Source organism: Manis javanica, chromosome X, assembly GCF_040802235.1.
Source record: "Manis javanica isolate MJ-LG chromosome X, MJ_LKY, whole genome shotgun sequence".
In the NCBI taxonomy this organism is placed as follows: domain Eukaryota; kingdom Metazoa; phylum Chordata; class Mammalia; order Pholidota; family Manidae; genus Manis; species Manis javanica.
Genome location: NC_133174.1, coordinates 31,177,335 through 31,190,796, shown reverse-complemented (window position 1 = coordinate 31,190,796; position 13,462 = coordinate 31,177,335). Strand labels below are relative to the sequence as shown.

Below are 13,462 nucleotides of genomic sequence, written 5' to 3'. Positions count from 1 at the left end.
TGGAAAATTACTCAGAAAAAGTCGGAGTGGAGATAGAATCAGTACAGCATGAAACTGGAAAGCTGCATCTCTTTAAAAAAAAAAAACTAAGGATAAAATACTGGGCTTTTAAAGATTACCACTATGACAATGCAAGGATAGAATTGACTTGATTGGAGGAAATTGGGCATTCATACACACAAAAAGGATAATTTAAAGAGAACATATTGCCTTTGAAAAATTCTTTAAAACTACTTTTGTAAAATAAGCTGTACTAAATGTAGCAAGGAAAGAGTTAGATGCTCAGTAACGGCAGTTATCAGAACTTAACTTTTCCCATCTTATTTCTTTAGGTGATGCTATGGGAACGCATATTTTCAGAGATAAAGGTTATTACAAAAACACTTGCAATAGTTTTCCTAGTTATCAGTACCAGGATATAGTACAAGAAAAGTCAAATCACCATTTCTTTGAAATTCATTGAGGAGGGATGTAAATGTTGTTTTCCTTACCTGCTGCGGTTCTTTTCTTATATGCTTCATGGAAAATCATCACTGAACAATTAATTGCTTTCAGAGTCCATACAAAGGAAGATGAGATTTGTGCTGAACAATAAACAAACCTAATCCACGAAATGCATGATGTTAAATGCACCCATTTTCTCAGACTGCTGGTTGTCTCCCAACATTCCTTCTACCCTTTTATACCAATAAAACCCCCAAATGTGAGTCAGTCAGATGACCACCCAGAATTAAGACTACATTTCCCTGTTAAATATGCACACTTCCTTGCAGCTAAGTACGGCCATGTGACTATATTCTGGCCAACTTGATGTCAGGAGGGTCATCTGTGAAACTTCTCAGAAATGTCCTTAAGGGAAGGGAACCTGTCTTTTTTTTCTGCCCTTTGTCCTTCTCCCTGCCGACTGCCATGAGGGCAGTATGACCACAGCTGGAACGGCCATCTCGGACCCTGAAGTGTGACTAAATCTCTCTCCTTGGCCAAACTTCAGGCAGACTCCTTTGAGGTCTCTTCAACTAGACGTTGTCCTTGGGTGTTTTCAGTCTGCATAGCCCAAATGTAGCAAGAATCCTGCTAAATCAGCTTATCAAGAATCCTCCCACCCTTGATATCTGCTATTGCCCAGGCTTGCCTTCAGCAAGAATTCTGGGAAGTCAATGTAGTAAGACTTCCCCTACCATCAATGTCTCCACTTAGAAATTCTCCATTCATTGACACCCTCACTCTATTCACTGGCTCTAAAACCCCAGCTGCCTTGGCTGTATTTGGAGTTGAGCCCGATTTCTCTCCCCTATTGCCATAGTCTTTTGTTGTTTGTTTTTATTTATTTTGTGATGGTAATTAAAATCTACTGTGATAGTCCTGCATAAAGTCTTTCTATCATTGTAATAAGCATCAGAATAATTTTTTACTTCAACAGGTATTAGCCATGTTGAAGATGAGCAACCAGCTGGAAGGATCTGGGCCTCTGATGAACATGGAGCCACCATTACCAGCCCTGGAGTGTTTTCCTTATGACTTTATCTAGGTAAAAAACAAACTTCTCTCTTACTTACATTACTATTATTTTGGTTGTCTGACTCTCAGAGCTGAACTCACCCTAATTTCTACACCCATAAATACTATGGACAATACTACAGATACACTAAAAAATGCATCCTGTAAAGCAAATCCTGGCTTTAAAATATGAATTATACATAGTGGCAATCAAAGATGTAAATTATATTTTATACAAAGACTATATCAATCTCAGTCAATGTGAAAGTGGAGACTTTGCACAATCAAAAAAAATATTTTACTTTTGTTAATTTAGAAATTAATCCATCCCCATCTCCTATGCCTTGCATATGAATACTTAATGAATTTTTAATGAATCTTGGAAATGTGTCTCCCAAATATATGACAAACAAGAATTCATACAAATCAATACTGAAACCACACTAACACCTAATAAATAGTAAATCTACAAATGATGTGAATACAAAATTCATGAAAGAGGAAATACAAATGGCTATCAATCATGGCAAAATACAAATCACATAGATGAAAATTAACACAGTACACTAGTTTATCAAATTAATAATGACATAACAATAACTGATACTGGTAGTGGTAAAATATAATAATTTTGTGAAGAGGAAACTGATACAACATTTCTGGAAAATAATTTTTCAATATAAAGGAAATATAAATCAAGATATAAAACACAACATAATAAAAAATTAAGACAGAAGATTTAATAAGGATATTCATGGAAATTAGAATAGTTAAACAAAATATTGTGCAACCATGTTATGAAATCTTATCCAGCCAATAAAAGTGATGCTTCCAAAGAATTTTCAGTGGCATCAACAATGTTCATTAAATGTTGAGCAAAAATAGAGAATATAAAATTATATATAACATAGTCCTAATTATGTGAAAATTACATGTATACAGAAATATGTAACAGGAAGGAAATACAACAAAAGTCGAAATTGTCTCCAAGAAGACGGATTCTAAGTGAGTTTTTAAAGTTCAAATTACATGTACTTTCTAATTTTCTATAATAAACATATTACTTCTATAACAAAAAAATATATCAGACAATATTAAATATTTCTTTAATTAGATTGAGGCTTTATTACATAAAAAATTTTATAGACCTTGATGTCCTTTACAGATCCTAGAGCATTACTGAGTTTAAATATTTTTTAAAATCCTTTGCTATGTAAAAGTTTCATTAATTTCAGACATTTGCGTGACATGTTTGCCAATTATGTTAATTACTCTGCAATAGTAGAATGATTTAGAGAAATTCTTAAATGCATGTCAGCCAAGTCTTAGTGCAGATGTAAACCAATTAAACCCTAACTCCTGTTAATATGGGAACATGCATATAAACTGTTGATATAAAACAGGCATATGCCTGGAATGTAACATGTTAGAGGTGACATTTTTGTTGGTGAAGTTCTCACTTGTATTATTTCCTGAGAAATGAAATGCCAAGTTCCCCAAGAATATAGTTGGTATTTGCTTCATGAGATCTTCCCTTATGAACTGACCTACCTTCAGAGGGTGAGTCCTCTCCACTCACCCTCCAGCCCCAACATTCTGCCTCACAAACTACATAGGCTTTATAGTTCTGTGGTTCTTTGACCTACAACAAAAAAGAGTGGTAGTTAGCCCCTGCTACAAAGGGGCATGTCCTCTATGCCAATTCTAGCTAGAGCAATACACCAGGAAGGAAAAGGGTAGTAATGAGGGAATTTGGAGGAGAGTCAAAGATGATAGATATACACAACAGACTGATAAATTTAGATACAGGTGTATGTACAGGTATAGGCATAGGTATATATAAATATACACACATGCACACTACATAAGTAATAATTTTACTTTTGACTATGGTGACCATATTATTTCAAAACAAAAAAGAATGGTCTGGGAGTATGTTTATGTATTTGGACAATCTGACGTTTGAAATGTCCCCAGATATCAGGTATTTGTGGCCCTGTGACTATGGTGAACCCTACAAGTAAACATTAGAGGAAAATGCTGTAGAATCAAAATGTAAGTTAGCTTTCCAATATGTGTGCACATATCAAAATTAGTAAGGCCTTTGGTGGGAAAACCCCCAAGGTTTTAAATTCTTTTAAGGCAGGGCCATATTTTTTTCCATTTCTCTGTGACTCACTAAGAGTTTGGGATCAATTAGGGAGCCAGTATGTTCATGCTGGGAGTTTTGTTAATCCATTAAGAAGCTTTGTGGCAATTCTATTAGGATTCAAACAAAATGTTTACCGAACTAGAAGTCCACTCCAATAGTTCTCCTGGTGTTTTATGAGGACAACGAGTCTTTAGGCTTCTGAGAAGGTCAAGCTAATTTTCTTCTTAGTGGTAGTAATAGGATTTGGAAAAACAAACAGCCTCATAGATCAAACATTTGTAGAGTGTTAAGAGGAATTACTGCTTGGCACTTATGGGCTTCCCTAACTTCCAGGTTGGGTGTACAATTCATGCAATCACTCCAATCCATTTGAATCAAATATTTAGCTTATCTGCAGGATTCCAAATAGCCAATTTGCACACACTTTCCCCTTCTGTTTCTCCTTCCATCTCTTTCCTCCCTGACCCTGCTCTAAAACGATGGAATCGACCACATAAAGACAGAACTGTAGCGTTAATGGCAGTTTCCAGGTTGGGTACTGTGGTCTCTTGATGATGCTAAGCTCTGGCTTGCTTAGTTGCCCATCTCAGCTGAGCTAACTGTGTGGAACAAAACAAAATACACTTGCACGTTGGTTCTCAGTCAGCATGAAGAGTAGACCAGCAAAAAGAACTCTGTCAGTTTGTATTGTGCAAGAGCAATGTTCTGCTAAAAGTCATAGTAACTTTCTAAAATGTTATACAGCTTATAGGTCAGAACTGTCACTAAAAACCAGGCTAAAGAAATGTTTTGTGTTTTGTTCAGTTTCTCTGACAGCTATTAGTAAGGCTGTGGGTGGGCTCTCAGCAGAGTCTGAATAGATGCAGTTATTACCTAAAAGTCAAAGAAGAGAGGAAAAGGGCAGCAATATAGAGCAAGAGAGCCTCAGCTCTGATGTGTGCCAGCTGGGCAAATCATTTAATCTAAGTTTCAGGTGCCACACTATAGTACAGTACAACAGCACATACCTCAAGGATGACATGGGGATCAAATGAGGATATGTTTGTGAACTGAGCAATACATTTTCTGGTGTGAGGTAGGCATTGGGTAATTGACCATCACCTTTTTTTCTGGCCCCCCTAAAGGGTCAGACATATCACTCAGAAGTTGAAGGTAACCCAAGAGTGCAGTGTAAGCTCTAAAGCCAGACCATGGGGGTACAAATGGCAGCTCTGCCACTTACTAGCTCTGTGACTTCGGTCAAGTTATTTTAACTTGGCACTTCACTTTCCCCATCTGTAAATGGAGATATTAATAGTCCTTATCTCATTGGGAAAATGAATCTGTAAGCTGTCCCTCGCAATTCTGCAGAACCTTCTGCTATTTCTTGGTATGTTCTATACCTCTGGATTGATTTTCCTGTTCTTCCATAAGGCAATGAAACCTATTTAAGCTGTTCTGGTACATGAGCCACTACAGATCGAGGGAGGCATAAAAATCTCCTGGAGACGGCAGGACCTTTTGAAATCCTCTAACCTCCCAGACACAAGTCCATGCTCTATCTCAGACAGCTGACAGTTTCTGGTCCAACTCCATGTTATCTCTTGGACTACAAATATCCTGCTTCTCCCTGAGGTAACTTATCAAGGCTTTCAGGTGTATGTAGCTACTCCTAAGGCTAGAATTTACCAAGGCATTATTTTCAACATGAAAGGTCAACAAACTACAGCCTTTGGGCCAAATCCAGCCCCCTGACTGTTTTGGTAAATAAAGTTTTATTGGGACACAGCTATACGCATTTATTTATATGTTGTCTGTTGCTGCTTGCATACTACAATGACAGATTGAAGTAACTGTAACAGAGAACATACACCCTGTAGAGCCTCAAATATTTACTACCTGGTCTTTTACAGAAAAAGTTTGCTTGACACCCTGGGTCCACATGATGGATAAAACCTGATCCACGACCACAAACGTCTTCATGTTTATGGCCCCAACAAGCATCAAGATGGTGTCTCCACTCACGTTCATTATTCCAGCAATACATACATAGCATTTGGTCTACACAAGGTACTCAACAAATGTTAGTTACTTCTGACTTGGGGATTGCAGGATGCTTTTGGCTGCATGTGACAGAAAATCGGATTCAAACTGCTATAAACAACACAGAAATCTTTTATATTGCTTAAGAAGCCCAGAGGTGCGGCAGGTCCTATTACAGCAGCCGACAATTCTCTGCCGTTGTTTTGGCTCAGCTTCATCATTGCGCTGGCTTTCATGCCCAAGAGCAACCAGGACGACGTTTCATCGAACATGTCCAGTGGGAAAGAGAACCTTCCATAAATCTGGGCTATATGTTTGAGTGGGTCATCTTTGGTCTCATGTCCACCTCCAGGCCCAGGATAGCTGCCAGAGGAATACCAGTCAAGGGCTGATTTTGTTGATTAATTATTTTTTAAAAATCGTTGCTGCAGCTAAGCAAAAGTGAGATTTGGGTGGTATGGAAGAGAAATGTAGCTGTAAGGCAACCAATGGAGCTCACCCCCGGACAAGTCCCAAAACAGGTGACAGAGCCAGAGAGAATGTGAAGTCTGGGTGTGTTTTCATGCATTGAGGCCAAATGAAATGACATCCTCTTAATAAAGACAGAGCCCACCAATGAACTGCTGACATGAATAGTCACTGAAATCGAAGATCTCTCACGTAGGCTAATACCCCAGACATTTAACAGTATTAGTTCTTAGGTGTGGGAGATCAAGTAGGAATTTGTTAATGAGATCTTTTTTGTGGGGGGAGTAGATACTATGAGCCACGTCCTCTTTTATGTTTGGCTGAATTTTTCCAAAGTTAGAAAAATCTAAGGTACAAAATGATCAGCAAAGACTTATTTTGTGCTTCCGTACTGTCAGTTTATCTTTGCCATTTGCAATCACTGTTGATAGCTCGATTTTACTAGCATCAGTTCTTCCCTCTTCATTGAATTAAAGCCATCACTAAATCTCAGTGATTTGTTCTCCACAAAGAACATTTAAAATACTCTTACTCTCTAACAATTGAAGCCTGTGTCTAGGTATCTCCCACCACTCCTTCATTCTTGGTCTGAAGAAGAATAAATACATTTGAGCCTCTTGGGTGAACCTGGAATGTTCTGGTAGTAGGCAGATGCCTCTTTCCAGCTTACAACTCATGAGTGGAGGCCATCATTAGGATTGTCATGTGCCTTCTGGGTGCTTAGCACCTTTAGGAGTACCGAGAGACCAACCCCACCTCAATTAACATCACACTTCAATGGCTTCAAGGTGGATTGTGGAGCACTGTTGGGCATCAGGCTGAAAATATTGATTCAGTACAATTTTATACTCTGCCATTTTTCAATTTTTTTTTATATCTAAGGCCAACCTACTCAAATAAATAAACACACAGAGAAACAATAAATCTGCTGCTTTCCAAACTCCAAGGTGCTAACTTTCCAGATCAGTTCCTTCTTTGTAGCCATCATAATTTTTAAAATTTTTCTTTGGCTTCCATTTCCTTCTGAAACTGATTAGCATAATCTGAAGGTGATTTCGTGGTTCATACTAAATAACTGCAATGCAGTTGACATATATTTACCAATATCAAAATCCTTTTCACATTTCAAGGCCAAGCACAAGTGTTGCCTTTCCTTTGAGACCATTCCTTCAATTTCTATCTTATTTATAATTAATTACTTCTTCTAGACTCCCACAAAATATCAACCTACACCTCTGTAGTATGGTGAAAAGTTATTTTAAATGGCTACACAAAAGATAACTGATAAAATCTGCTACACCATAAATTTCTTATGCTGATAATTTGGGAGGATGTCAAGAAAAAAGGACTACATTCCCTGTCTGGTCTGGTAAATCTCCCAGTTACGTTTTTCCAGAAGCTAACTCTGAGATGTCTGAGATGTAGATCTGTGTGCAAGTGACTTCTGGAAAACTCTCAGAAGGAAACCGCAAGGGAGGAGGGGAGCAGGGGAGAGGGGCTAAGCAAGGGTATGGTCCAGCCTTTAGGGGAGGTCCAGCCTCAGCACGATCCCATGGGGCACTCTGAGACAGAAGTCTGTCCTGCCTTCAGGCAAGGGTTTCTGTACCTTGTTGGCCAGTGGCTTGGGGCTGCCCCAGTCACAGATGCCAGTCCTTGGAAGTAAAGCCTGCAGAACCTGGGAGATGAGAGCACAGTTCCAACAAGGGACCCAAGAGGATCTGAGTGGAGCACTATAGTGTTCCCTACAGTCATTCGAGAGCAACCCCAGCCAACAATAGGGCCAATGATTATAGTCAGCAATTCCTACGGACCTACGGTATGCCAGCATTGTTCTACGCTCTTGATAATATTAAGCTTATTTAGTCCCTACAACAAACTTAGGAGGTAGTTAGTGTTACTATTTCTGTTTTGTGAAACAGGGAAACTAGATTTATCTATAGAAGCAACTTATTTAAAATGACACAAAGATTTCATGGTGCAACTAAGATTTCAGTCAACAAACGTGGATGTGAGATTCAACAACAGACACTCTAAACACTGAGCCACCCACTCTAAGCATGGCTTCTCAATATGCGCAGCTGTTCAGAATGGCAGAGCCTGAGTCAGCTGGCCTGGGCTCATATCTTGGTAGCTCTGAACAAAATGAGGCAACACTTCTAACATAGGTAGTGCAGAAAAAAACAATAAATATTAGCCACTGTTGTTATTAAACAAGGGAACAAGATGACAGCTTTAAAAAATCTATTTCCAACAAAGTATCCCTTACATCCATCAATGTCTTTCTTCTGATAGCCTCAAAAAAGTTGAAAGAAGCAGGAAATCAACAGAGAATAAGGAAAGAAGGGAAGAAAAGTTATCGAGAACAACAGAAACAAATATTCTGAACAATGTCTTATTCATTATATTCAGTGTTTCTGGGGATCTGGTTATTAAGTGTTTTTTTTTCCTGAAGAGAGAGATTTTAATTCCCCTGAGAATGTCATCAATTACTGGTTAGTTTCTTGCCCCCCAAAACAATCTAAGTTCTTGCAGCACAATGACAAATTCAGCCACTTCTCATGACTGGAATACCAATGCCCAAAATATCACTTCTGATTTCCTTAAAATCATTAACTGCGTTTTGTTGCCACCTCAATTCTAGGCATAGAAAAATAATTTTAATCAAAGCCTTTGTTTCTTTAAGATTGGTTGAATATCTTAGAATAAAGAAAATGAAAACTCTGGGCTCTTAACTATGAAAAGAGCATCCATCAAGAATATTTCAATGTATTTCCAATTTTAGGATCCAAATTCCTGTAGGAACACTGAACATTTTTGCAACATGTGAAGATATCTTAGCATAAGTTTTCTCTGCAAAATACAAGATTTTGATTGAAATTTGGGGAGACATATAAGATGCAGAACCTACATGTTGCGCAGTAGGCAGTGACTGGGGCTGGTTATTTCTGCTGCTTTATTCAGGGTTGAGATGTAATAACCAACTAAATTTAACAAGAAGGACAGCATAAGCAGCAACCAATCACAAGGGCTGTGGCAGCCACTCAGAACAGTGCTGCCACCAATTGGAACTGATGATGCACCAATCAAGAATGGATGCTGGCTGAAACGTAGGTGACATCATATCTGGGAAACCAGCTAACTATTCACCCTGCCTACAACTCATGTGAAACGCAGCTGTGCCCATATTACTCAACTTTTCTCACACAGAAACTTATTTCAAGAAATTCAGGTGATTTCTGGCATACAGTGGGAACTTTTCACCCTCAGATCCCCTTCTTCCTCTCCCAGTTTTGGGGGAGGCCAATTCCCAGTAAGACTGCCCTGAGAAAGACACCAGAAAGAAATAATAACTACTATTTATTGTGCACTTAGGTACCAGGCACTGCACATGTATTATCTCCCTTAATCTTTGCACCTATGAGAGGGGCACTACTATTATCCTCGTTTGACTGATGAGGAAAGCAAGGCGTGGAGAAATTGAGGAACTTGTTCACGGTCACATCCAGATAACACATCCCAGAGCTGGTACTCACACTCAGGCAGTCCTTCCACTTACCTACTAGTTTTGATAGTATTAGCAAATGGGCATTCTTATTCACACTGTGTTATTCACTCAATTCCATCCTTCCATCTGCCTAAATGATAAAGTACCAAAGATGTTCTCTAATATTTGGGCTACTTCCAGGAACCCATGAAGTCATTGTCCAACATTTGTCTCCACTATGGTTGCAACTGTCCCATTTCTGATCTAAATAGCTTCAAACAAATAGACAGCAGTCAAGGAGGGCATACAAAATAAAAGAACATTACCTTATTCTCTTGTCCTCCACTTTTTTCAAATATTCATCTCTCTTTAGGACTCCCAGGATCATTTCCTTCTCATGATCTAATAAAAATGACAAATTGATGAACTCCGAGTTCCTAGACATGGTATTTCAGCAGCAGCTCTGAATAGCAGTGGTAGAATCTTGCAGGTGAATGGATAACCACAATTCTTAAGGCCTCCTGAACAACCCCGAGTCGCTCAGACGTTGGATGTAGAGCACTTTTTATAAAGTCTCTGAAGAACTGCCAGTGGTAGTTAGGTATTCTGCCATGCACACTGAAAACAAGCTCCACTGGGAATACATTCCAAGAAAATCATTATTGTTTTAACTGAAAAAGTTTTCCCAAGCCTTTGAGGTGAGGTTCAGTCAGGCAGCAGCTGAGTTTCGTTAATGATGCACAATGTCAATCCTTCAGAAAGCTACAGGGCAGGAACCAGATCCATTGGGCAGAATCCAGAAAACACTGAAAAGGTGGAGAAAACAAAGTTGAGAATAATTAATTAGGCCATTTTCCCCACAGCACTTATAAGGGTATCTAATTCTTGACACATATATTGGTATTTATAATTAGCTTCCTCTACCAGCCAGATCTCCTTATCACCCTTGCAGCTGGCCTGGGTGATCACCACTTGGGGACGTTAAGTGCACAATCTGTACTGTCTACAACAGGACAGGCCCCTTAAGTGGCTCCATCTGCCTCCCTCCCTCCCCACAGCTAGGACCACGGTGTGAAAAACACTGCTGATAAAACAAATATGAACCAGCGCCACATGTATCAACCCAACTGTATCCCACAAGCATAATGTAGGATGAAAAAACAAGTTCCAGAAGAATTTATGCAGTGTGACAGTACACATATGAAGGGCACAACTTGCAACAATGTTATATCTAATTTAGGAAAAGAAACATTTGTAATATAAATACAAGAAAACTCATGGGAAATTCAGAGATGGGTTCAGAGAGTAGGACAAAAGAATCTCAACTGTAGGGTGATGTTTTATTCTCCAAATGGGTGTTTATATTTCATGATATACAGGGCTGTTCGTGAGTAACTCTAGGAATATATTACATATTGCAAAACTGATGTTCTACAACTACCCCTTTGTCAACATAAGGTTGCCACCAGACCCTGTCCCTCATCCCAACTCTTGAGCACACTCTTTCATCATACCTGGATTCTCTCCATGTCCCCTTAACAACGATGACTGTCAGAGTGACCTACCAGGTTTTGTGATGTGGCATCCTCCCATGGTGCTGCCCCTCAGCATCCCCCAGGTCTATGAACTACAGTCTCTGTGCAAGTTATACTTGGTCTGCTTGGTTCTAGCCAGGTTTCTGAGCATAGTGAGATACTAACTCCAAGACTGCTTTGGGGCCTCCCGGCAATCATAGGGTTAGGCAGATTTGTCCAGAGACAAATCTCAGGACATCTGAAAGGACAGGATCTTATCCACAGCCTGGCTTCCCAAAGTCCTCATAGTTTATTCTGTACATCATACACCAAACCACAGCTTTCCTGAAATGACTCTGAGCTGAACTGCTGCCTACAGACCAAGAGCTAGCCCCCTCAGAAAACAGCCCTGCTCAGTACAGACTTTCTAGATTTACTCCAGGCCTGGCCTCTTTCTCCAAAGCCCTAGAGGCAGCAGGGACCAGAGAGCCCCGAGGATGACATGAACAAGAAGCAACAAGGTTAAGAGCAAAAGGGGCTTTTCAGTAAGATGAATGGTTTAGATTTTGCTTCACTGTCAACTGCGATCTCATCAAAGAACACAACTGGTTTTTCCATGCCTTGTCTGTTTTTATGATGAAATGGAAAAACCAACTGGTAACTCAGTGAACAAATATGTCACCGTTATAGCCAGGTTCACCTAAGACATATTTTGTATTTGAAATGTCAGATTTCGAATGTCCTATGTAAATATTATAAGGAACTGTATCTAGAAATTATTCACAGGGCTGGAAGCCACAAAAATGCTTGATCTGAAGCTTGTGGTTATCCTTGCCTTCAGCTGTAAATGCAAGGCTGCCCTCTGCGAATCCAAGAGCCTGCCCTGTGAGGAGAATACAGCGAGGGTGGTAACACCATGGGGCAGCACATGAAGGGGACAGAGAGGACTGGAAATCAAGCAAGGACATAGGAGGAATCAAATTACCCTGTGAGAGCTTAATTAACAGGATCAGCCCTAAGTGGATTTTTGCTCATCTGCACCAGGACTGATAGAGCTGATGTGGAGAACAGTGGCCAAGGGGATCAGAAGTAGCTAAAACTTTATCAAGAAAATCAGGATGTTCTCTCCAGGAGTGAGGACTGGATTGTGATTATAATTAAGTAAGATGGAATCCAATTGAGGATAACACAGTCCTTCTGGGAAAACACCGGGAGGAGAAGAGGAGACAGTGAGCCTGGGCCCAAAGGAGATCTGAGAATCTAGATGCCAATGATGTCCATTCAGACTCTGATGGGAGGAGAAGCACTCATGCTTTCAACTGAAAATAACCTATTTATTGCCCATAGCACATGTTCGGTGTTGAGTGATGGAGCTTCAGTATGGGAAATTTTCATGACCTTAATTCCTCAGATCATATGACTATTTCCTCTTGCTTGAATTTCAATTCCTTCTGGACACTTCTGATTGTAAGGTGGCTTGCCATACAGCTGTCCCTTCAGGGACTGGATGGATGGGTCCTGCCAGTGGAACCCTCTGTGTTTGCTTGAGTTTGAACCTGTGTCTGATCTGTTCTCTGTAAGCCTACCAAGTCAAATTTCTGAGCCTTTGGAGAACCAGCATCTGGGTTGTGATGACTTCACCTAAGTGTGTATCATTTTTTGATGCCTCTTTCAGCTAGTTCATAGGCCCTCCTGGAGAATCCCTTACCCATTACACAGTTTAATCAAATATCAAATGGGGAAAAAGATAAAAGTAATCATGAGCACATTTTATTTGCTGTCAACTCTCGTTCTTTTAGTGTGCCCATTAAACACCAGTCAGATTAAGAGGGAGAAATTCATTTTTATTTTATCCTTCAATACCTTCATTTAAACAGGTATCTCTCCTCAAACATTTTAGATGAGCATGTTTCCCTCTCTGGCCAGTAGCCTTGCTGAACTGAGTGAGACTCCTTGAAAAGATGTCAGAATGGTTTGTATGCCATCTGTTGCCTTTTGGCAGCTGTGGACAGGTTATCAACTCTGCTAGGCATCACAAAAGATGCGATAATCAAAAATTCTCACAGCATCACACCAAGACATGAGTCTTTTTAAAAAGCATCTAGTCTTGAATAACACACACTTAAAAACAGTAAGGGTAGAGAGTTGAGCCAAAGGCAAGGGCATATATGAATATTTCTCATGGAGGAGTATTTGAAATGCCAGTTTTAAAATGGAGTATTTCTAGATGTACTCTTAGGATGAAATTAATAAGAATTAAATTAATTTCCACTTTGTCTGTTACCACGTGACAATACAACAGGGAGATTTTCAGCACAGTTAGAG

General features: G+C 39.6%; 1 protein-coding gene across 3 annotated transcripts in view; it reads right to left on the bottom strand.

The window, feature by feature from the left end:
• SYTL5 (synaptotagmin like 5) overlaps nt 1–13,462 on the bottom strand; it is a 239,796-nt gene that overhangs the window by 108,580 nt on the left and 117,754 nt on the right. For all 3 annotated transcript variants that reach the window (XM_037001524.2, XM_037001520.2, XM_037001525.2), the window contains exon 2: nt 9,950–10,429. In XM_037001524.2, the coding sequence (XP_036857419.2) occupies nt 9,950–10,068 (119 nt within the window). In that variant the 5' untranslated portion in view covers nt 10,069–10,429. The remainder of the gene's footprint in view (nt 1–9,949; nt 10,430–13,462) is intronic.